Here is a 25,041-nt window from a genome sequence, read left to right on the forward strand (position 1 = left end):
ACATAGTTAGAAAGGAAGAAAGTCAGATTTGTCTTCCTAAACTCAAGTCCATAACTCTAGCTATCTTGTGCATCCTGCTTAATTATCTCACTTGAGTCTTATAATACCCTATGAGGCAAGAAATACCAATATCATTATCCCCATATTACAGATGAGTAAGTGAATTGTAAAGAGATAAGATTACTTGCTCAAAGCTTCATGGGTATTAAGGATCAGAACTGGGACAAATGTCTCCAAGATCAGCGCTCTTTCATTCATCTACCTCCGTCAATTCTGTATGTCCCCCAACAATGACTGGGCACAGGGTTGGTCATACAATAGATGCCCAATAAGTGTGTGTTGAATGAGCAAGTGAATAATTAAGCATGGTTCTCAAAGCAAGAATTTCCATATAGCGCTTGGAAGGAATTTATAATAGCCTAGATAATGGAACCATAGGGCTTGGGAGTGGGAGGGGGAGGGAAAACAACCTCACATTTTGTTTAATTCAGCAATTTACAGGGGCAAGAATAATTAGCAGTTTTAAATGTTTTGACACAAGCAGGCTACATAATCATGATAAATCATATCAGGCATATGCCTGGATCCTTGAAGTGACAGATGACAAACAGAACAGCGACAAGGCCCTCCATCATGTGCGGAATCATTGAGTTAATGGAAGAATTATGGCTTTGGAAATCCACTCCAGTCCTATTGTGGGGAGCGTTCCAATTTATCAAAGCCAAACGAACATTAATTGCAGCAGCCTGGTAAGTTTTCGAGCTGCTATGACCTTCATTGAATTTTAATCCAAAACAGATAAGATTTACTTCCACACAAGAGGAAACAACATAATTAGCTCTAAATGACAGTTAGATTATGAAAACAGTGCATGCACGTGCGCGCGCGTGCACTCACATATACACACAATATTGAATCTTTTCAACTTGCGACAGTGCAAAAGAAGGAGGGGGAAGGTAAATAAGTAAAATAATAAATTTGCATATATTAAAAAAAAACCTTTTCATTGGGGAGATGACTCTGGAAGCTACAGCCAAGATGAAGAGGGTGTCAGCAGTAGTGGAGACAGAATTTCTGTTAACTGCGGTAATTAATGTTATGTCTCATTGGGGAGAGATTAGGAAAAAAACAGAAGGAAAAAAAAATCCACAAGTATTATTTTGCTATTAAAGATGCCCTTGAGCTGGGAAACATTAATGGCAGAAGTTGGAATTGGGTAATTGTTAGACTGTATCCATGGTCTTACAGAAGGGATGATTACCACAGTGACATAAACACAGTTAGGTTGTACCCCGCACCTGTATTGTAGCACAGACCTATGACCTTCCCCTGAATGTTTATCATAGCCCAGTGCATCTTTTTGTCCAAGCACCCATATTTAAGAGGAAGTGAAAGATCATACTTGCTAGGGCAACCACATAATAAAAAGAGAAGCTGGACTTCAGAGTCCAAAGAGCTAAGTTTGAATGTTGACTCTACTGAGCAATGGCTTTACATCCTTGGGCCAGTTATTAGATCCTTCTGAACCTCAGTTATTTCATCTGCAAAATGGGGATGATAGTAATTGTCTCACATACCTCATACCTCACAGGGCTGGTGTGAGGATTAAAGGAAACTGTATTTAAATCACTTCATAACCCTTAGAACACTTGATAACTATCATCTGTAATAATAATAGTAAAAAATAATATAAGCATTTATGTAGTGCTTTGATGTTTTCAAAGAGCTTTGCAAAAATATTATTTCATCTTCTTTTCTTAACAACCCTGTGAGTTAGGTGCTATTACTATTCTCATATTACAGATTAGGAAACTGAGGCAAACAAAAGTCAAGTGACTTGCCCAAGGACACACAGATAATAATAAGTGTTAGAGGCTAGAACTGAACTCAAGTCTTCCTGACTCTAGGTTGACTGCCTCTTTATCCTCAGTCAATACCCTAGGATCAAACTGCCTTATATCCCATAGGAGTTCATTAACATGATATGGTTGGATGGACACTAGGGAGCCCTCCAAAATATCTCTCCTCATGTATTACCATGATGCCTCAAAAACTGCCCCAACCTGCAGCCTTCTTTGAAGTTGAGGCTCTAATAAGGCTATAAAACTATGTGCAGGTTCCTTAGCTCCTTAACTTCCTTGAGTCTCAGTTTTTTGTCTAAAAATAGAGATAAAATACTTGCACTATCTACCTAGAAGACTTTAACATTTTAACATCAATACTTCAAGCCTCAGTGATTCCATCAGTGTAGATGATGCTTCTATCTACTGATGTAGATGACCACCCCTTGGCAACTTAGTGCACAGTCTTCATGAGTCTCTTTAGCTGAAAAATCCTTCCCCTCCCAGACTGTGCTAGAATGGTACTTGTACAGCAGACATGCAGTCCATCACTGATTTTGTTTTTAAAGTCTTTTGAACTGGTAACGCTGCCAATGCTTGTGCTCTTTTCTTACAGCCTTCAGGAATCTAGGGTTTTCTTCACACCGTGAAAAGGCATCATAGAAGGGCTTTGTTGGAGCAAAAACTTAAATAAGCATTATTTTTTTCTTTAATCAAAAGTCCTCTGAGAAAATAATATATAAGCTCCCAGTATTATGGGGATGAGTTTATCAGACTGTTTTTCCTCCTTGAAAAGGGGGAACTGAGGCAGAAAAATGACCAGGTGGGATAGAGGTGGAGATTAAAGAATTTACAGGGCCATTGAAGTGGATGTAAAAGTCTAGATTACAAGAATCAACTTTGCTGATATCGTGATCTTACAAATGGCTAGCCCTGTCTGGAGCTCTTTAAAAGAAAGGAAACAGACGATATTGCTCTGTCTCTCTGTCTCTCTCTATCTCTTTCTCTCCCTCTCCTTCTTCTCTGCCCTTCTTTCTCTCCATATATTAACACATATACATATACACACATAATATATGTGTGTATATACATATATATATAGAGAGAGAGTCTATGTTTACATTATATATAGTCTGTGTGTATAGGCTATATAGTCTCTATCTCTATTCACACAAACACACATATGTGTATGTATATATAATGTGTATACACACACATATATATATATGTGCATAGGTATACATACATGTAAACATTGGCATTGGATGAGATCCTAAACCCCAAGAGAATCCCAATGAAAAGGTATATAAAAAGAAGATATGACAAGAAAGTCATCAGGGGAAGGAGAGGAAAATGATTGCAGGTAGGATGAGTTGGGCCCTGCCACTCTTTTCTCCTTCTAACATCTGCCCATGTGCATCGGTGTACATGCATACAGACTTTGCTCCCCTACTTAGCTCTGCACTGCAGCATCTCCAGAGTTCCCTTACCTTCTCATTACTCCCTTCTCTTCTATTTGGTTCTGCACTGCAGCTTTTCTGCCTTCCCCCTTCTTTTCTCCCAACAACCCTGCTTGTAGGGGACCTAAGGCCTTCCAGAAACTGTCTTAAAGCTCAGTGAGATTCCCCCTCTACAGGTAGATGTCTATGCCCTCTCTCCCAGCCCACTCTGATCTTCACATCCCTTAACTTATCCCCCCTGCTTCTTTTTAGGGTTTGCTAGTTGATACCTTGAACTCTTGTCTATCTGTGTGTCTCTCTTACACAAAAATATACAAATGTACATATCCGCCTTTCTATGGCACTCTAATTCGCCAAGTATTTTCAATTCTGAGAAGTAAGTAGTTCAAGTATCATCATTCGTATTTCATAAATGAAGTAATTGAGGCTCAGAAAAGGGAAGTGACTTGCCTAGGGTCACAAGGACAAGAGATTGCAGAAGATAGGGCTTAAAGAAGCACTTTCTTCAATGACAAATGATCTCAGGGATGCAGGTACTCCCTCCTTCAGATTACAACATGTCTTCTTATCCAATCCTGTCCATGGATTCTTGTCCCTGCACTGAATCCTGCCCTGAATCCTCCATAGATGATCCACCTAATTTGCTAGAGACCTTCCTCTAGTTCTTCCTCTAGAACATCATACATAGGACATAGGCCTTTACGAGAGAGAACATATTAGACTGAGTCTGGGGATTGGAGTTTGGTAACCTTGGACAGGTCCCTTCCTTTCCCTTAGCACCTGTTTCCTCATCTACACAATGACAGAGTTGAACCACATGACCCCTCAAAGTGGCTTGGGGAATTCATCAGGCACCAGATTCCTGCTTTGTGGATATTAATAATGCAATGTGATACATCTGGCCTTGACATTAAAAATCCTCTATTGTCAACCTAACAAGCCCTAAATACCCATTCTGGTTCCACTCCAGTAGCCCAAGATTGTTTCCATGTTTGTAGTGACGATGTGGTTGTTCCTAAAAGAAGAGTACAGCCATAGCATTTCTGTCAAAAGGAGAAAAGAGTGCTTTTCCTATTTTTATCTCCAAGCTTGTTCCCCAGATCATTGCTTATCACGGTACTAACACCTCTAACACAGAAAAGCCTCATGGAGCAGAGAGGCAGTGGGATACAGGCAACATAACACTGAATTTAGAGTCAGAGAACCTGTGTTCAAGTCAAAGCTTTTCTACTTACTATCTGAATGGCCTTGGACAAGTCATTTAACCTCATAGGCCTCAGTTTTCTAATCTGTAAAATGAGAGGATTAGACCAGATGGCATCTAAGGTCTCTGTAGCTTTAAATGCATTATTTTATTATTAACTCAAAGGGCTTTTTTTTTTTTTAAGGCAATTGGGGTTAAGTGACTTGCCCAGAGGCACACAGCTAGTAAGTGTCAAGTGTTTGGTCTGAGGTCGGATTTGAACTCAGGTCTTCCTGACTTCAGGGCCAGTGCTGTATCCACTGCCCCACCTAGCTGCCCCTCAAAGGGCTTTTGCAAAGGACACAGGTATCACTGACTTTATAACACAGTTTATTAAATCTAGACCCATCCAAGTGTTCTCTGCATCCAAGTCTTGAAACAGCTTAGTCAAGTCAACATCTATGATTTGCCCAGGGAAATACATAATAGAATTGGTCAAATGATCATAGATTTAGAGCTGGAAGGACCTTATAGACCATCTAGAGTTTTATAAATGAAGAAACTGAGGTCAAGAGACATTCAATGATTTGCCCAAAGGGGAAAAGTAGGAATCTGAACTCAGATTCTCTGACTCACAAATACAGCACTCTTCATGGAACCACATTAAGAACAGAGAACTACCCAGAGACAGTCACTAGGAAGCAACAGACCCCCCACAATCCATAGTGTTCTAGGTCAAATAGGCTTGACTTGACTCCCTGGCTCTTCCTTCTTCCCAGAGAAAGATCTCTACAACAGAAGTAGAGCATACATTTCTAACAAGGACAAGCCCAAAAGTTCTACTCTTCTGTACTTTTGTTAATTGCCAGCATCCCTAGAATAAGAGAGGCCAGTGTTGTACATTGAACCAGTTGCACATAGTTGTTTGCTCTGGCCATGATGGCTGCACTCACTTCCTTCATGTGGTAATAGAACCAAAGTTGAAAAGAACAGTAGCGGGAGCTGATCCAGCACGGCATTAACTGGGTTGACCTTGGCAGTCATGTGACAAAAGTTGTAGTATTAACAACAGTGATGTTGTCAAAGACAACTGGGTTTTATCAGGGGTGGGATCTCACCCTTTCCATCACTCTCAAGGTGAGGAACCTGAGAAAACATATATAGTTACACTGATTTAGGATCAGATTCATTGCCCAAAGGCTGTAATCTCAGCGGTTCATCAGCTGAAGTGATACTTGGAAACTATTTTTAAGTGCCTGAAAACATCTATTCCGTCTGCTTTCTTTGGATGATTTTCATTCTGCTTTATATTCGAACATGTTATATTTCATCTTTAATTAAGTGCAAGATGCCTCAAGTCCTTTAATAAGTATGTGAGATATAAATAATAAAGTCATAGAATGTTAGGATATAGAATATTAGAGATGGAAGGGACCCTAGAAACCATCTAATTACAAGCCCATAATTTTTCAGATGAGGAAATGGAAACCTGGAGAACTAAATTGCCCAAAGTCACATGATAAGTTGGTCACAAGAGCAAGATTAGAAATAACCTAGGCCTGTTGACTCCCAGTCCAGTCTTCCTTCTACTATATCGTATTATATTGATTCTCATTATATCATATTGCTCAGGGCCAGAGGAGCTAGGATACACATCAGGTAAATTTTGAGGAAAGAGGCTAATTGAAAGGACAGATACTATAGTAAAAGATCCTGATGGGGGAAAAAAAAAGAGAGAGGGTACTGGTGGCCTTAGAGGTTAGGATGGGAATGGAAGAGAAAATACTGAAAGGAAAGCAGGAATGGGAGAAAGGGAAGGGAAGGAAAATAAGCATTTATTAAGCACTTACCATGTGCCAGACATTATGTTAAGCACTTAACAAATATTATCTCATCTGATCCTGATGACAATCCAGAGAGGTAAGCGCTATTATTATCCCAATTTTACAGATAAGGAAAATGAGGCAGACAGAGGTTAAGTGACTTCTCCAGGGACACACAGCTAGTAAGTGACTTAAAGTAAGGACACATTTGAACTCGGGTCTTCCTAAGTCCTGGTCTAGTGCTCTGTCTACTGTACCTTTAAAGTTCCAGAAGAAAAGTACCAGAGCACAGCTTCACCTATTTGTTAGCTTTATACATAACTAACCCTGTTTAGAGAAAATGAACAGTGAATCTCAGTGATCTGAAGCTCTTACTGAGTTCTAGTTTTCATTTCTGATCCCCAAGATAAAAGCCCAGAATCAGAGAGGAAAAGCAAGAGCACACACTCTCCATTCCCCTCCTTACCCCACTTCCATTTATTTAGCCTATATCTGAAAACCCAACAACAACAACAACGACACATGATACCCCTTTTTTTATGTGGTTCAACATTCACTGTGACACCATATACTTATGTTAATGTTATGTAACATATACGCTCTCATTTGGCTTAAAGCTTAACTGTATCATTTGGTATAAAAATTCACATATATACATACACATATATATGTGTGAGCGTATATATATATATATATGTATATATTTGTATATATACACACACTGGTTGTGCGGTTGAATATACTATATAGAGAGATAAATCTAGATACATAGGCATATTATATATATGTATGTATATATATGTATATACATACATACATATATATGCTACTCACACATACAACTCTATCACATATACTTCTTAAATAACACAAAGGACGTTGATTTGTTCTCTCACGTGATCTGCGTACTTTAAGTCCAAAATTAAACTTCCTGTCTGACTGGGGCATGAGTATTTCTAAAAGAAATGCACATTCCCTACTTCAGACCAAACCCAAACATTTAAATGTAGAGGATTTAAAGGCAAAAACAGAGAACACACCAAGAACATAGGTTAAGGGGCCTTGAAACCTGAGTTCCTATGCTGAAGAACCCTTAACAAACCACTTGACCTCTCTGTGCCTTGTTTTCCTCGAGAAAAGGAGACAATAGCCAATTTGGGGTTGAGTTTGAGAATCTCCTGAAATAATATATGGTAAAATATTTTAAAATGTAAAATGGTATTATCAAATATCTTCCCGAACACATTGAACTCCTTTATATATCTTTAATTTTTGATCCTAAGTACAATATAGTTGATATGATCCATTCTTGGGAAGGCTATGATTTGTGCTCCAATCAATTTGGCAGACCAATGAACTCTGGGTCTATAAAATAAACAGTACTTCCTGAAAAGAGTGTAAATCAAAGAAGTTGAAATTCATGGATCAATGAAGATGAGAAAGGCCAAATGGTTCCTTTCAACTTAGAGCATGGTAGAATGGATAGAGGGCTTTTAGTCAGGAAGACTTGGGTTCTAATTCTGCCTTATACTTAGTTTTTTGCCCCTGAGAAAGTCACTTAACACCTCTGTGCCTCAAGTTTTTCCACATGTAAAATGGAATTGATCATTTCTAAAGTCCCTTCCAGCTCTAAATCTATGATTCCCTAAACTTTGACATTCTATTATCTAACATCTTTGTTCTAAATTTCTTACAGAACCAGTATCGTGAGTTTTATGTGCTAACTGTAAGTTCTCTTCCAATTCAGTGTTCTATGTTCTAGCATTTCAAGAGTTCTAAGTTCTTTTCCAAATTTGATGTTTCCTGATTCTATGAAATTCCATTAAAGCACAAAGTCTACTGCCAGGGTAGGTTATAAGCTCTGAGTAGGGCATGTATCAAATAATAAACAGGTCTCCCCATTGACCTCAGCTGAAAAGCTAGGACATTAGAAGGTTTTCATTTTGTTGTATGAAACACATTAGTTTATTATCATTAAAAAGAGGCTCTATATCAGCCTGAGTGATATTGAAAAACTCAAATGACCTTTGGCTTATCAAAAGGACATCCTCTCACACAGTGGAACCATCTTATCATCAGCAAACATCCAAGTCCCACCTCTCCACCCTACCTCCCAGTAAACAACTCATGGCAGCAAGCCTTCTGACTTACTGACTCCTGGCTTCCCTCCCTCCTTCTCCAATCACTCACCATCACAGAAATATGCAATATATGCATTTGGTCATCCACAATCTCTGAAGGCTCTTGAAGAGTGGGAGGAGTGGCCCTTGACAGCTGCCCAGCACTGCCCATGGAGACATGGAAATAGAGGGTGCCATTTTCTAGCCACTGCTGCCGCCAGTGCACCAAGGAGATGTCTGCTGCTGTTCCTGACATCTCTAGAAGAGACAAAAGACAAGTAGCTGGATTAACTATGTGGCCCATACTCCGTGTTCTGGAGACACTTGTGAGGAAGATAGGATAATAAACAGCTTTTTAGGTGGCACCAAGATTATTCTGTAAAATTGACTTCAGCCACTCATCAAGCTGGAGGTGCATAATAAAAGAAGCTAAGCAGAGCACTGAATTATATTATCTTGAATAAGTCATTTTCTCTCTCTCTCAGTCTCAGTTCCATTATAATACAACTATTAGCTCACATTTATATAGTGCTTTAAGGTTTAAAAAAACCCTGTATTTTCTCACAACAATAACATGACATACATAGTACTAGGGTGATTAGCCCTAATACTAAATGATAAGCTCAATGAAGGCAGAGACTATGTGTCCTCTTAAGCTTTCATCCCTCCTAGTATTCCATATACAGTGCATACTTAATGTTTGTAGAATTGAATCCCTGTTGTATGGATGAGGCAAATTGAAAGAGCAAGTGATTAGTCTTGGACCACACCACTTAAAAATAGGAGTCCCATGGATACCTATAACCCAAGTTAAATAAAGTGATTAGACTAGTTTTAGATGAATAGATTTTTGTCAACCTGTCCCACTGAAAAGGTTGGATTTTTTGTTTTGCTTTATTTTGTTTTTGCTTTGTTTTAGTAGTAGTTTTGGTGGACTATTATCCTTATTTCTCTAAATATCAGTTTTACATTTGTATAAAATTCTTTTCCACTGTACATGGGAAGGGGCAGAACAGGATCTGAAATATAAACTCTTTACACTTCCAATTGAACTAATTGTACTAAAATTCAACAAGAATAAAAAAATAAAATTCTTGAATAGTTTTATAGAAAGGCAGATCTTAATGAAACATCAGTATAAAATAATAATTACTATTTAAGAGATCTCTATGACTTCTGGGCTTGCCAGCTTTCTTTTTAGAAATGCTTTAGTATTACATTCATTTGTGCTATATTAGTATTCTTTTGGCACAGCTTCATAGGCTATTAAAATATTATCATCAATGAAACTATGAGTCATATGTTGACATTCCTTAGATCTGGGTTCTAGGTCAGAGTCTGTCACTGCATTGTTTTCTGACCTTCCTTGGTAAGGCCATTTCTCTCTGTTTAGGTTTCTTTATCTGTAAAATGAGGGGTGGGGTGGGTGCCCTAGATAATGCCTAATGTCTAATTCTAGAGCTAAAATCCTTTTATCTAAAACTTTAAAGTCAGTGATCTTATTAGTATTGATATCCCTTCCACCTATGTAAACTACAGCCTCTCTTCTGCATGGCAAACAGCCTTTGAAAATGTCCATCAGAAAAAAAAATGCATCACAGGATAATAGATGTAGAATTGAAAAGATTTCAGAGGCCATCTGGTATTACTCAGTCATTTTACAGGTAAGACAACTAAAGTCTAAAGATGTTCAATTACTTAACTAAGGTGTACAGGCAGAAAGAAAACAAAACAAAATAGAACAGAGGCAGGATTTGAACCCAATGTGGCACAGTAGAGAGAACACAGGGCTTGGAATCAGGAAGACCTGAGTTCAAATCCAGCTTCAGACACTTACTAGCTGTATGACCCTGGGCAAGTCACTTAACCCTCTTTCCCTCAGTTTCCTCATCTGTAAAATGAGCTGGAGAAGGAAATGGCAAACCACTGGAGTATCCTTGCCAAGAAAACCCCAAATGCGGTCACAAAGACTCAGACATTCCTGAAACAACAGCAACAAAACTTGTGACTCCAGAGCAACTGCTCTTTCCACTATACTGTTACCCTGTAGCTAACCTGGTGTTAAGCCCTTTGGAATTTAATTACATTGATTTTCAGACAAAAAGGATGCAAAACCTTTCTGGCTGGAAGCTGTGCTCTGCTGGCAAAATCTCTGTGAAACCAGAATCATATCTATTCTGCAAGCAGACATGGGAGGAGGACTTTGGTGGAAAACAAATATCCTACATTCCAATATTCTTTATTCTAAGATATTATCCAATTCTAACATTTTATGTTGTTACATTCTTTGTCCTAAAGTTCCTACATTACCAGAAAAAATTAATAAATATTTTATTATCTTCAAAAAGGCATTTGAAAGGAAACCACCTACTACCAAGTGATTAATCATAATGATGATCTATACACATATTGAGGGAATCGATGAAAATATGAGAAATAAGTAGGCTTTTAGAGAAAAAAAAACACTACAGTAGACTAAATCTTAATTCTTACAAATTGTCTAAAAGTTAGAGTGCTTGTGTTCTCAATGAATTTAGTGAATTGCAAGACAAAATTGCATTTGACTCAGGAGGAAGCTTCAAAGATTCTCCTCCAATATGGAGTCCTTCTTGGATATATTTAAATTGTATAAAATTTCTTAATAAATGCAACCAATGCTGCTTAATGATCCTCTGATTATTTACATCGAACAAAGCATAAAACAAAAAAATGGGTGCTCTTCCAAATTGTTTGCTGCTATCTTTGCAGATGCCTTGTGCACGATTTAGAAGAAAGAGGGATTCTCTAATAATGCTAAAGTTCTCCAGAAACACCCATTTGTGGATGATATTGTGTTTTTGCTTCAAGCTCCCAAACATTACAGGGCTTCCTCAATAGAATATATACTTATCAAGATGAGACTAGACAAATAATCCATGACAGAAAATCAAAATGGATGAAAAATGTCAATTATCCAGGCTATTACGTGAAGTTGGATTGAATAGGCATGTCAGTATATGTATTTCAGACACTGTGGATCCAATTTAATCCAAATCAAAAAAGAACTTATTAAACACCTGTATATAAGAACATTAATAGGCAAGGGAAAAAAAAAGAAAAAAGGAAAATAGACCCTGTCCTCAAGGAGCTTACATTCAGAAATGCACGGATTTTTTCTGTTTAGATCTATTTTAAGCTCCATTGGGTTTGATTATCATTTCTGTGCTGATAATTCTCAGATTTATTTATCCAGCTGTACCCTCTCTCCTAACCTTCAGTCTTACATCTCTATATAATCTTCTTACATAATCTTAATAATCTTACATCTCTATATACATCTTCTATAGAAGCCTATAGGACTTCTTGAACTGGATGTCGAATAGACATCTTAAATTCCACATGTCCAAATCTAAACTCCATATCTCCACTCCCCACTCCATCTCTCACCTCTTCCTAATTTTCCTATTATTGTTGAGACCACTTCAATCTTCCCAGATACCAAGGCTTGCAAAACTAGGTATCATTCACAAATTCTTATTTTCTCTCACAAACCTTATCCCATCCAATCTGTTCTGCCTTGATAATATCTGTAGTATACTATATATTATCTTCTCTCCTCTGACACTGCCACCTCCTTGGTGCAGACCTTTACTACCTTATACCTGGACTTCTGGTTGATCTTTCTTCAAGTCTCTCTCCACTCTAGCATATTCTCCACTCAGCTGTCAAACTGATATTTTCAAAGGACAGATCTGATCATGTTACTCCTCTATTCATCAAACTCCAGTAGCTCCCTATTACCTCCAGGATCAAATATGATATCCTTTGTTTGATATTCAAAACTCTTCTAAAATATACCTCTCCTACCTTTTTCAGTATTTATACCTTACTTCCCATCACATATTCAGTGATCCAGTGGCACCAGTCTCCTTGCTGTTCCTCAAACAACAAACTCCATTTCCTGGCTCTCTGCATTTTCCACTGGCTTTCCTCCAATTTCCTGCTTGGAATTTTCTCACTCCTCATCTCTGTCTCCTGGTTTCCTTCAAGTTCTAGGCCATATTCCAAACCTTTTACAAGAAACCTTTCCTGATCAACCTTAATGTTACTGTTTTCTCTCTGTTGATCTGTATATATCTTTTTTTTTGCTCAAGTGGACAACACGCTTTCTTTCACCTTGGAGTGAGCTCTTTGAGAGCAGAGAGTACTTTTTTTTTCCCTTTGTTTTTTTTCCCCCCATTTATTTGTATCCCCAGAGCTTAGCACGATTCCAAGCACAGAGTAGACACAAAAAAAAATGCTTGTTGACTGGTGCTTCTAGAGATGTATCCATTTTAAGAACTAAGTTTTTAACCTGAATTGGAATAAATTTGAAAATAAAACACTCAAATTTAAATAATCAAATGTACTCAGGAAACAAGTATTCAGTTCATTAACTTTTGACTAAGAAACTACATGTTCTGGGGAAAAAAAGCTAAACCACATTATTTTGGAAGCCTGCAAATAGAGGCTGTGAAAGAGCTATTAAATAGAGGAAACCTGGGTAAAATCACAGTAATAATCAACGTACCAAGAGGCATACTGTGAAATGAGTTCCTATTTGCAAAATTGTTGGCTATAGATTTTTTTGTTTCAGAAGGAACATAGCATAATAGATATGCACTAGACCTGGAGGCCAAGAAATCTGGGTTTAAATCTTGCCTCAGATACTTGCTAGCTGTGTCAGCTTAGGTAAGTCATTTAACCTCTCTATGTGACTTTTTCCCCATTTGTATAATGAGACAGTTGTATTTGATAGCCTCTAAGGGCCTCTCCAGTTCTAAATCTATGATCCTACAAATTTGTGTATTATAAAAATGTTCACTGTGATTTCTTGTAAGTTCTTTAAGGGATCATGTTAGATTAATGAGTTATATGAATTTATTAAAAAATATGATTAAGTTATTTGAGTTCAAAGATATTTCTATCGGTCTTCAAGTCCTAGGAAAAATCTGGCTGATAAAGATTCATTCTATTAGCATTTGCCTTAAATAACACTAAAAGCAGATGCAGGGAAAGAAAGTTTATGGTAGGGTTTCCTGCCCAACCCCCCCACGCCTCCGCAATTGAAGTAAATTTCCCTGACTGCCCAGCCAAGAGTTCTTAACCTTTATATTAATGAAGTTTTATTTGTACAGTAACTTTCTATGAGATGCTCAGGGCTCACAATATTTCATCATTTAGGGAAGGCAGGTATTAGAACTATCTAATACTAAAGATTTGGAAACACAATGAGATTTTTGTGATATATCTAAGATGCTTGAGTTATAAGTTTGAAGAGAGAAAATTTAACCTTCCCAGCCAAGCAGAGAAGGTAGTTTAGTGTGTGTGTGTGTGTGTGTGTGTGTGAATACAACAATAACAACAAAACAGCCCTAGATTCAGGAGGTCTGCTTACAAGTTCTAGCTTTACTATTTCCTATCTCTTTTTCTTTCTTCTTTTTTTAAAGGCAGTTGGGGTTAAGTGACTTGCCCAGAGTCACACAGCTAGTAATTGTTATGTGTTTGAGGCCGGATTTGAACTCAGGTCCTCCTGACTCCAGGGCCAGTGCTCTATCCACTGCACCACTTCGCTGCCTCATATTTCCTATCTCTTAAGCTCTTCATTTAACTTCTTGGCTCTCAGTCTTCCCATCTGTAAAATGAAGGGAGAAGGGTTGAACTTGATGATTTCTAAGTCCTTTGTAGCTCTACTAGTCTCTGTTACTATGGAAAGAGCAAAGGATTTAGAATCAAAGGACATGGTACCTAAAACCTGTTACCTGCTACCTAAAACCTATGTGACCCTGAGTGAGACACTTTACCTTTCTGGACCTCAGTTTCTTCATCTGTAGGATGAGGGATTTGGAATCAATGTCTTTTAAGGGCAGCTAAGTGGTGTGATGAATAGAGAACTAGAGTCAGGCCTAGAGTTCAAATAAAACCTCCAACACTAGCTGTGACCTTGGACAAGTCATTTAACCTCTGTTTGCCTCAGTTTCCTCAACTGTAAAATGTGGATAACAACAGCAGCTACTTTGGAGGGTTGTTTTGAGGATCAAATTAGATAACACTTGGAAAGCACATAGTATAGTGCCTGGCATATAGCAGGCACTATAAATGATTAGCTCCTTCCCTCCTACCTATTCTGAGGTACCTTCCTACTCTAAATATATGATCCTACAAATAGGAGGGGGAGAAATCAGTCCGGATTGCTTTGGGGAAATTGCATAGTGCTTGATTCCAAGGTGCTTCCTAGGGTGAAGGGGAAATGGCAAGAGGGGAATACACACACACACATAGATTATATATACATATGTATATTTACTCAAATATTTTCCTAGTAATTACTGTATTACTGTGAATTTTTCATTCTTCTAAAGTGTATGACTTATAGGGCTAAACAGACAGATTCACAGTGGGCACAAATGAGTAACAGCTTACATCCGATGATGTCCTTATGTGCACAAGTTGGCATAAGAGATTTCACTGAGGAATTTAATGCTCTAAAAAAGGTGGTGGGTCAGGCATTTGGAGATAGGGAGGGATAATAGGTTCCAAATGCTACAGAGATATCCATGGAAAAGATCCAGATGAAGGCTCCAGCATAGTGGATATAAGGATAAGGACGTATGGACAAGAATTATATAGGATGAAAAAAACAAACAAACATGACTGCATTATAATTTGCCCCATGAAATGAACACCCACATTGATGAGTGCACAGATCACGGACATAGAAGAAGCTTCTCTTTAGCTCTCACATCAGGTCTTTATAGTTTGGGTTCTGAGGTTTCTTTCAACTCTGATGTTCTATGTTCTTGATTTTGACTACCGTCTCTTCTAGCTCTAAAATTTTAGCCTCTGCAATTCCCCTGCCAAATATGTTTTGTGTCTGATTGTAAAAGTATTAAAAAAGGGTCACAGCTCTGTAGATTCAGTGGGCCTCACATAAGCTGCTTTCCTCTTCACTCAGGGCCACAGTCAATCAGCTACCTATTGCCCTGGTTCTATGCTGAACCCTGAGGCTGTGTCCCAGCAAGAAGCAAGGTTAGGCCATTAAGATAAACTTCCTTGCTCAGCACCCAGCTAATTATTCTATCAATCTATGCAAGGCAATGGCAGGAGTCACTGAGTGCCAGCTGGGGAGAGGCACTGCTGGCAGGCACAGAGGGGAATATGCTCCCTGGATTAACCTAAGCAGAGCTGGCAACTTCGGTACCCTGGGTGTGGGGGAATGGAGACTGAGAATCACCCAGCACATTCAGCCTCAACTGTGGGCAGAGAAGGCAGCTGAAGTGATTTGAGGTGTGGTGGAACTTCCCTGTATGCCATACCCACCTTCCACCCCCTACACACAATTGCCCTTTCTTGTGTCAGACATTTCCCCGTAGATAGCTACCTCTCGAGATTAAATGGTGTCCATTGCCTACTTTGTTTGTTAAGTTCAAACATTCCTTGGAGAGGTATTCGTACTTTTCCTAGGTATTAGCTCTTATAGGATGAATATTCTTGTAGACATACAGAATTGTTGAATTAATATAAGACACTTTAGAACAGAGACTGCTGGAACACAACATTGGATATAAAAGCTGGAGGGAACCTTGGTGAGTGAGAAGTCCACCCCCATCCTTTTACATATAAAAACACCCAGCAGTAACTTTGTGGCAAAGGCAAAAGCCATAGGCATTAAGGTAGGGTTCCCTTAGTTAGGCCAGGGTTCCATGGTTAACCAAGGGGCAACTGGACAGTCAGAAAAGTATCTCCTTGAGCTTTGCATTTTAGAAAGCACTCAGTTCTGGCAAATGCCAAATGGAAACAACTATGAACACAGTGAATATTGAATCAACACAATGTCTAAGGACTCTCTTTCCAGCATGGAAAAAACTCTGTCTCAGAGAAAGAAAAATATCGACCGGCCCCAAAGCAAGGAACCTCCCTGAAATGCAGCAGAGGTCCTTATCCAGATAATCCAGCCCTTCCTCCATTAAAAAAAAAAAAGGTCAAAGAGATAGAGAGCGCAAGAGAAAGGCCAGACCCAGATTTCCCGCTGATTGATTTTCCAATTGCATTTTCTCTTTTATATTTCTTCATTCATTACATATAAACATTTCATTGAAGTCTTCAAGTCATATTACAATCAAACTTGAAGCAAAGGGGCACTAAACGCGTTTGGTTGGGAACCAAGACGATTCCCATAAAAGCAGATTATGCTGACATGATGAATATAAAATGAAACAGCAGATATTAAAGTTAGAGAATTGTTACTCTATGCCTTCCGGCTCTGTGCTGACTACAGTCCCTGCTTTCCTCCTACCCCCATCCTTTGTTTGACTGAAATCATAAAGAAACACAGCAATGGCCTTTTTGCCTCATACCTTTTTCCCTCAATAGGCTACACCTCTTGAAATATTCAGCAAGCTCAAATTCCCTCAAGCTTCCCATCCAAGGTCTCCTCTAGGTCTAAAATTTTATGATGATATGGATAGGTGGTCTCCAAGGCCCCTTCTAGTTCTAACACTTTTCATGTACTGAGGTCTCTACCAGTTTTAACATTCAAGGATTGTACGATGTTATGACCAGCAAGAAGATTCAGACTATATCAGTAATTCTAGACAAGGCTATATGCTCCCTTATTTGTCATGGGTGGCTGCTCTTCCCTGCCAAAATCAACTATGCTCTTCTTTTTAATGTAGTTAGCTTTCCCCCCCTAATCTATGGAACTTATATTTTAATTTAATTTCTGAAGGTCATTTTATTATAAGCCATTTTGCTTAGACCAAGCCATCTTGGTAACACCTCCCATATGGATAACTACTCCTGTATGGAATTTGGGAAAACATGTTGATTCTCCAATGAATGGTTTGTAAAACGTCGAAGACATCTCATAAAGGAGGACTTGAATGAGATGTAATATCACATTAGAAGTGGGGAGTGTCATGAGACGTGCTCTTTCTAAGCATGTCTCATGAGTCTGAGAAATAACCAAAAGATTTAGAAGGGAACAAGAATCATTGCTCTTACTCACTCCCCTCCCCATTATTTATTTGTCAAGTCTTATTCGTTCTACCTTTTCAGATTCTACCTTTCTCACATCTATTCCCCTCTTTCTGCTTACCCTGCAACCCCCTACTTCTGGTCTTCATCACTTTTCACATGGTCGTGGCGATAGTGGGCCAGCAAACATTTCTTACGTGCTTCCAAATCATCTCACTTATTAGAGTCTTTTCACTCCCCATTCTCTCTTCCCCATGAGCCAAAGTGGTATTCCTAAAGCACAGATTTGATTATGTGACTCTCCAGCTCAGTGAGTGAAATGAATCAATGAACCTTAACATTTATTAAGCCCTTGCTATATGCCAATCACTGTGCTAAGCCATGGGGATGCAATACAAAAGCAAAGACAGTCCCTCCCTTCAAGGAGCTTTTATCTCAATGGACAAATAAACACATATGGGGGAGTGCTGTGCAGGGAGAGACACTTTGTTCTAGAGCATGGAGTGGCGGAGGATGGCGGTGGATACATAGGAGAGTAAATTTACACACCCAGTTGAAGAGCAATGGTGGAGTTGACTTGATGGTTTATGGAGGGAGCTGGGGGAAGGAAAAGCCATGAGAAATTGTTAAGAAAACCTCTGGAAATAGTAAAGTGAAACATGGCTAGGGCTTTCTTCAAACAGAGTTCAAAGATCTCCTGAGGCTCCCCACTACATCTAAGATATCCTTTGTTTGACATTTAAAGCCCACCATAGTCTGCCTTTCCACTACCTTTGTGGGCTGATTGCATTCACCATATACTCTATGATCTGGCCAAACTCACTACCTTACTTCCCCCCCGCCCCTTATATTACATTCCATCTCCCAGGTCTGTTTCTATAAAGGCTGTCCCCATGCCTGGAGTTTTCTTCCTCCTCCCCTTCACCTTCTAAGTACCGTAAAGGCCCAGATCAAATACAACATCCTTCAAGAATCCATTCCTGATTCCCTCAGACTTTAGCATTTCATCCTTCCCCAAATCTCTTTCTATTTACTTTGTATATAACCCATATTTACTTGTCCGTGATCATGCTGTACCAGTGGTGTACTGGTAAATGTTTAACAATTGGTTCTACAGGAAAAAAATAAAAAGGTATCTACAGTACCTTTTTCAAGTTTAATCTGCATTATTAAAACTTGCTCCAGCACTTTCTTAAATGTTGACAATCAACAAAACAATAAATCAAGCCCTGATCTGGCTGTTTGCTGATTTTCAAGGTGTAAATGTCCACAATGAAAATTTATCAATTGGATCTCCTGAGCCAGTTTGAGCTCACTCTAGCACACCACAGGTCACATCCCTCTAGTAGAATGTAAGCTCCTTGCGGTTAGGAGCCCAACTGACTTTTGTGGTGGTGTTCCTAAAACTTTGCAAAGTGCCTGTCTCATAGAAAGAATATACATACATACATACATACATACATATTATGTATGTATATGTGGTTTTGTTTTTTCATTTAGAAGTAAAAAAAAATTAAAATGAATTTCAGTGAATACATACATACATATGTAAACATACATACATACACATGTGTGTATATGTGTGTATGTAAAACACCTATATCAATATATCTCTCTCCTTATCCCTTATAACAAACAATGAAAGGTGGGGCAGCAAATCTAACACAGAGAAATTTGGCATTATATGCAGTATTCCACACCTTTAGTTTTTCACCTCAGCAAAGAAGGGGTGGGGAGATGTACCTTCTTATATCTCTCCTTTGGGACCAAGTTAGGCTCTTTTAATCTCATGACATGCAGCTTTGATTGCTTTATTGCTGTACATTCCATTTGTATTTTTGTAGTCATTATATATAGTTCCACTGATTCTGCTTACTTTGATTCATATCAGTTAATATGTCTTCTAATTCTTTTTATTCATCAGATTCATAATTTCTTATAGAACAGTAATATTCCATGACATTCATGTACCACAACCTGATTGGCTGTTCTCTTAATCTCTGGACATCTACTTTGTTTCCTGCTCTTTTCTAGTACATTCAAAAACAAAACAAAACAAAAATGTATTCATAAATACTTTGGTGTATATGGGACCTTTAAAAGAATCATAATCCTAAAAAATTCATTAATCTCCTTGGGGTTATATGTCTAGTAGTTGAAAGAATATTAACATTTTAGCTTTTTTTGGTATAATTCCAACTTATTTTCCAGTATAGCTAAACCAATTCAAAACTCCACTAGCTTTAACTATTTCCATCTTTCATCATATTTGCCAGTTTTCAAGTTGCAAGTTAAACCTAAGAGTTGCAATTCTTTTATTATTAGCAATTTGGATCATTATTTCATATGCTTGTTAATTGAAGGATTGAAAAGGGGGAGTAGGTTGATTTAATGCCATCTCTGCAGCTAACCGTTCTGTGACCCTGGTATAATTACTTCACGTCAGCAATTGGTCTAAGGCTTCTCATTTAAATGGGAATATAAAACCTCCATCAGATTTAGAGAAAAAAGGTGGCAAGTCAAAATTTCACTGTTCATTTGATTCAATTCAACTAGTCAACAAGTGCCAGGTTTGCAACACATCAGTTTTGTGGCCTCAAAGAAGTTACTTCCTTTCAGCCTCAGGTTCCTCATTCAACAATGAACAATTATCAGGTCTTCTATTCAACACTTTTATAATTTTATGCAAGTCACTTTTTCTGGGTTTTCTCATCCAGAAAATGAAGAATATTTGATGACTCAAGATCTTTAATTCCCTTTTAGCTCTAAATTCATAAATAGGCATTTATTGAGTAGTGGGTTAGGTGCTTTGAAGGATTAAAAAAAAATTGGAGACATGGTCCCTGATCTCAAGAATCTTATATTTTATGCCTTCAAAGTGATTAAGTATGTATAATTGAAACATTGAATTAAGAGGTACAAACAAGAAGTATCACATTCCTGGAGATTTGAAACTCTTACTTTGGACAAGACAATCCATGGAAGACTTCCTGGAAGGGTTCACACTTAAGCTGGGGCTTTAAAGAATTAAGCAGAAGTAGTTGGGTAAGTGTGAGTGAGGGAGAAGAGTTCATATATGAGACACAGTGAGAAAGAGCTTAGATACCAGAACTGGTAAAGTAAAAAGAAGAGGAAAAAAGACTGAGGAGCCTGTCCTGACTGGGGCAGAAGAAGGTTTTGTCTAGCAGTTCAGAGCAGGACATAAGTCTAGTTGGAGATTAAGAGAACAGAACAACTGGAAGAACGTTTGATTTGAAATTGAGGAACCTGAATTTGAATTACAACTCTTTCACTTAATAGTTTTGTGACAACAATTTGTTTCACCTCACTGACCAATATCTTCTGATCTGTACAGTAGAAATCGTTTTTTGTTTGTTTGTTTTTTTTTACTTATCTCATAAAAGTCCTCGAGTCAGGAATACTCATCAGGAAGACTCTGGGAAAGTCACTTAATCTTGTTTGCCTCAGTTTTCTCATCTGTAAAATGAACTGGAGAAGTAAATGGCAAACCACTCCAGTATCTTCTCCAAGAAAACCTTTAAAGGGGTCACAAACAATTAGACACAAATGAAAAAAATGACTAAACAACAACAAAAAAACATAGAAATTTGAGTTGTTTCATTATTTTAGTTGTTACTATAAAGGTGCCTACTATAGAATTTTTAAAAATGAAGAGTTTGGATTCTAAACTGTAGACAAAGAGGAAATATTGGAGTTTCTTGAGCAAAGGAGTTGATAAAAAGTGGTTATTTATGAATCTTAGTCATGTGGCTGTGTCTAGAACACATGGCTGGAAAAAGAAATTGGAAGAGTAAGAGTCTACATAGAAGACCAGGGACAGGGCTGTTACTGAGTAAAGGGATTTTCGTGTAATATTGTGAAATGAGTATTGAATGATTGGGTGGTATAGTAATAAATAAAGAGCCCAACTTAGAGTCTGAAAGACTTGGGTCCATGTGTCACCTCTGACACAGACAGAATGTGTGACTCTGGGCTTCACTTCTCTCAGCACTGCCAGAAAATTCTCCAAGAAAATAAAGATCAAGCAGGTGTTGCTCTGTACTGAGAGAGGGAGTACCAGAATTATATTTGTAGTTTGTTTCTCCACTAGACTATGAGTTCCAGTTATTTTATTTATTTTTGAAAATTTCCCCTACCACTTAGCATAGTGTACACTGAGGAAGGAAAAAAAGTGTTTAGGATGTTATGATTTAGTGTGGGTGTATATGCATTGTATTACATTGTACTAATTCAAATGTCTGATTGCATGAATCTATACTGGGGTGGTGGTGATTAGAATAGAAAGGAAGGTATGACAGTGGAAAGCAAAAAAATGGCATAACTTGGTGGCTGATTAGATATGGTAAACAAAGGAGAAATCCATAATCCATTTATTTTGAACAATTTCTATTTAAATATAATATTGATCATTTTTAGGTCACCTAAATTCACACATCAATTTTTTTCTTCTCTCTTTCCCTACAAGAAAACAATCCTTTGTTAGAAAGAATTAAATTAGGGAGGGAGAGGAGAATTAATAGTTCAGGGAAAGAAAAAAAAACTAACATGATGAAAGTCTAAAATGATACACAATGTTCCATGTCCATTGTTCAACAACTCTGCAAAGAAGCTGGGGATAGGGGAGTACTTTGACTCTTTTAGGGTCAAATTTGATCATTATAATTTCAGAGCATTTAGTTTTGATCCTTTTGTTATTTTTCTTTCCATTTATATTTCTGCAATCATTCTGTGTATTATTTTCCTGATTCTGCTTACTTTGATTTGTATCAGTTCATATGTCTTCCCACGCTTCTCTGAATTCATCATATTTATTATTTTTTACAGCACAATGACATTCAGTTTCATTCAGGTGTCACATGTTTAGCCATGTCCCAATTTTGGGGCATCTATTATTTCAAGAAATGTGTAACACCCTACAAGATTCATCAAGTATGAGATGATCCAAGGAGGGAAGATATTAAGAACTAAAGGAGTGCATTTAAAAAGAGATGACCCATGTCCCTTTTTGTGTGGCAGTAGCAATGACTAGTATACCTGGTGCTTAATTACATGGCCATATAGAATGTACCCTTTTCAAAAGACCAGGCAAATTGTAAGACAAGTCAGTGAGCCTGTCATCCACACCCTGATGCTCAGTATAGAATCCTCTGTTGTTACAGAGATGTCTGACTCCACAATTTAGGGTCAAGCTGGTTCCTAGAATAGTAACCTAATAAAGTAATAGACCCCAAGATTCAAGTCTGACAAGAGTCACAAGATATCTATATATATTGATTGGATGAAATAGTAACAAGTCACAGGCTCTATAGTAGACCTGGAAAAGGCCATAGAGATCATCTAATCTATTTCTGTCATTTGGCAGGAAAGGAAACTGGGGCCTAAAGAAAAAAATAATCACTTTTGTGAGGTCCTGTAGCCAGTACCGACTTTGAGATCATGCTATTATACCAAAGGTGTCCTAAACATCTAATTACAAACTTGGAACTAGAAGGGACCTTCGAGTCTACCAACTCCAGCTCCTTCATTTTATCGAAGAGGGACCTGAGGCTCATAGAGTTTAAGTGACTTGCCCTGGGACACACAGCTAGTGTCTGAAGTAGAATTTGAACTCGTCTGCCTAACTCTAAGTGTGGCATTCTATCCAGTCCATGCTGCTGGTTATCGTTAAGGTGGGTGCTCCTTGGTAAACTCAAACTTTGTGGTCAGGGCAAGAGTTGGGAAAAGGATTTAGTGGTCCTTTCCCACTCTGCCCCCGCAACCCCCGACCCAGGGATCCCAGGAGAAAGCTCTGCTCTAAGGGATGAGTGGAAGGACACAAGAAAGACAATAGTCCCCTGTTACAGACATTCGTCACTCCAGCCTCTGCCTCCAAACCCTGCAATTCAGCTTTCTTTGGCATCATATCCTTCATACAAACTGTTTTCCAAAACTGCTTTGCTGAGATAAATAATACAGTTTACCAACTTAAATAATGGAGGGGAAGGGAGAAATTAAGAGGTATTGGCAAGGAAGAAAAACATATCTTTTCAGATTAGATTTGAAAATATATGGAGAGTTGATGGAATTGAATCCCATTACTCCTAGTTAAACCACCCTAAATAATTTCACTCCCTTCACAGTGTGCACACACACACTTATTATATTAGCCCCATCACTGTCATTTAGCTAAGCTATACACACGTAGCTTTTCACATTTTTTTCACGTCTCCTCAGAAGGCTTTGAGTTTTCCTCACATACCACTGAACTGATGCCCAAGAAATCAAAAGAGGTGTGGGCAAGGGACTGAGTTTTGGTAGGGTGATCCAGTCACTGACACAGTGTCATTTGATGGGCACCAAGAAAGTCTTTCTGCACCCAAATATGATACAGAGGAAAAAAGCACTGAATATGGAGTGAAGACCTAAGTTTAAATCCAAATTCTGTCACTTACTATCTATGTAATCTTAGATAAGTGACTTCATCTCCCTGGGCCTCAATTCTTTATCTGTAAGGTATAGTGGTTAGGCTAGATAATTTATAAGGTCCTGTCCAACTCTCAGTACTATGGTTCTATGTCTTACTCAAAGTAAACAAGTAATCCTAAGCTCTTTCTTAATATAGAAATATTACAAAGAATATATCACTGAGTAGTAATGAAGGTGAATTCCTCTTCTCATGTCTTAACCCTGAATTTCTTGCCTCCTGTCTGGGAAATGAAACAAGGAATTTCCACCTGGATCTGTCTGTCTGCCTTTGTCTCTCTCTCTCCTGAGGCATATGGTACATAACCAATCACTTATTTCTCTTCATCTTATTGGTGTGGTTAAGTTAAGCAATCAACAAGCATTTATTAAATGCTTACTATGTTTCAGGCACTTTAACTGCTGGGGATACAAGGTAGTGCCTTCTAGATATGAGTTTGTATTCTATGGGACATCCTGTTTCATATGAGAGACTGAAGGTCAGCAAAAAAGTTTGCACTATATAAATGAATCTGAGAATCATATGGATAGAAGTTATAATGGAGCCCAGGGAGTCTGATGAGATAATGAAAAGACATTTAGAGGGAGAGAACCAAGGACAGAAATTTGGGGGAATACCCATCTTTACAAACTGTGATCTGGAGAAAGATGTAGTAAATGAGATGGAGAAGGAGTAGTCAGACAAGTAGGAGGAGAACTGGGACATGAAGGTATCACAAAAACTCAGAGTGTAGAAAATATTCAGCAAAAGAGGGTGATTGGTGATGTGAAAGATTGTAGATGGGTCAAGAAGGATGAAGGCTGAGAAAAGGCCATACGACCTGACAATTAAGAGATTACTAGTAACTTTGGAGAGAAGAGTTTTAGTTAAATAATGATGTATGAAACCAGAAAGCAGAATATTTAGATGAGAATAGGATGAGAGGAAGTGGAATCACTGATTATAGCCAGTTTTCTAAAGGAGTTTAGCCACAAAAGAGAGAAGAGATATAGGATTACAGTAATGGGGAATGGTAAAATCAAGAGAGGTTTTATTTGTCTGTTTTGTTTTAATAGAAATGAAGTATTTTTAAGGTGGAAGAGTAGCTAGTAGTTGGAGGGGGAGGAAGAGAGAGGGAAAGGGAGAGGGAGAGGGGG

The 25,041-nt window shown here is 38.2% G+C and overlaps 1 protein-coding gene across 2 annotated transcripts in view; it reads right to left on the reverse strand.

Moving 5' to 3' along the window:
• The window catches only part of LOC114047044 (astrotactin-2), a 1,078,351-nt gene that overhangs the window by 915,610 nt on the left and 137,700 nt on the right, over nucleotides 1-25,041 (reverse strand). For both annotated transcript variants that reach the window (XM_027867715.1, XM_027867716.1), the window contains exon 2: nucleotides 8,498-8,685. In XM_027867715.1, the coding sequence (XP_027723516.1) occupies nucleotides 8,498-8,685 (188 nt within the window). The remainder of the gene's footprint in view (nucleotides 1-8,497; nucleotides 8,686-25,041) is intronic.

This window comes from Vombatus ursinus, unplaced genomic scaffold (assembly GCF_900497805.2).
Source record: "Vombatus ursinus unplaced genomic scaffold, bare-nosed wombat genome assembly UNPS02014786.1, whole genome shotgun sequence".
In the NCBI taxonomy this organism is placed as follows: Eukaryota; Metazoa; Chordata; class Mammalia; order Diprotodontia; family Vombatidae; genus Vombatus; species Vombatus ursinus.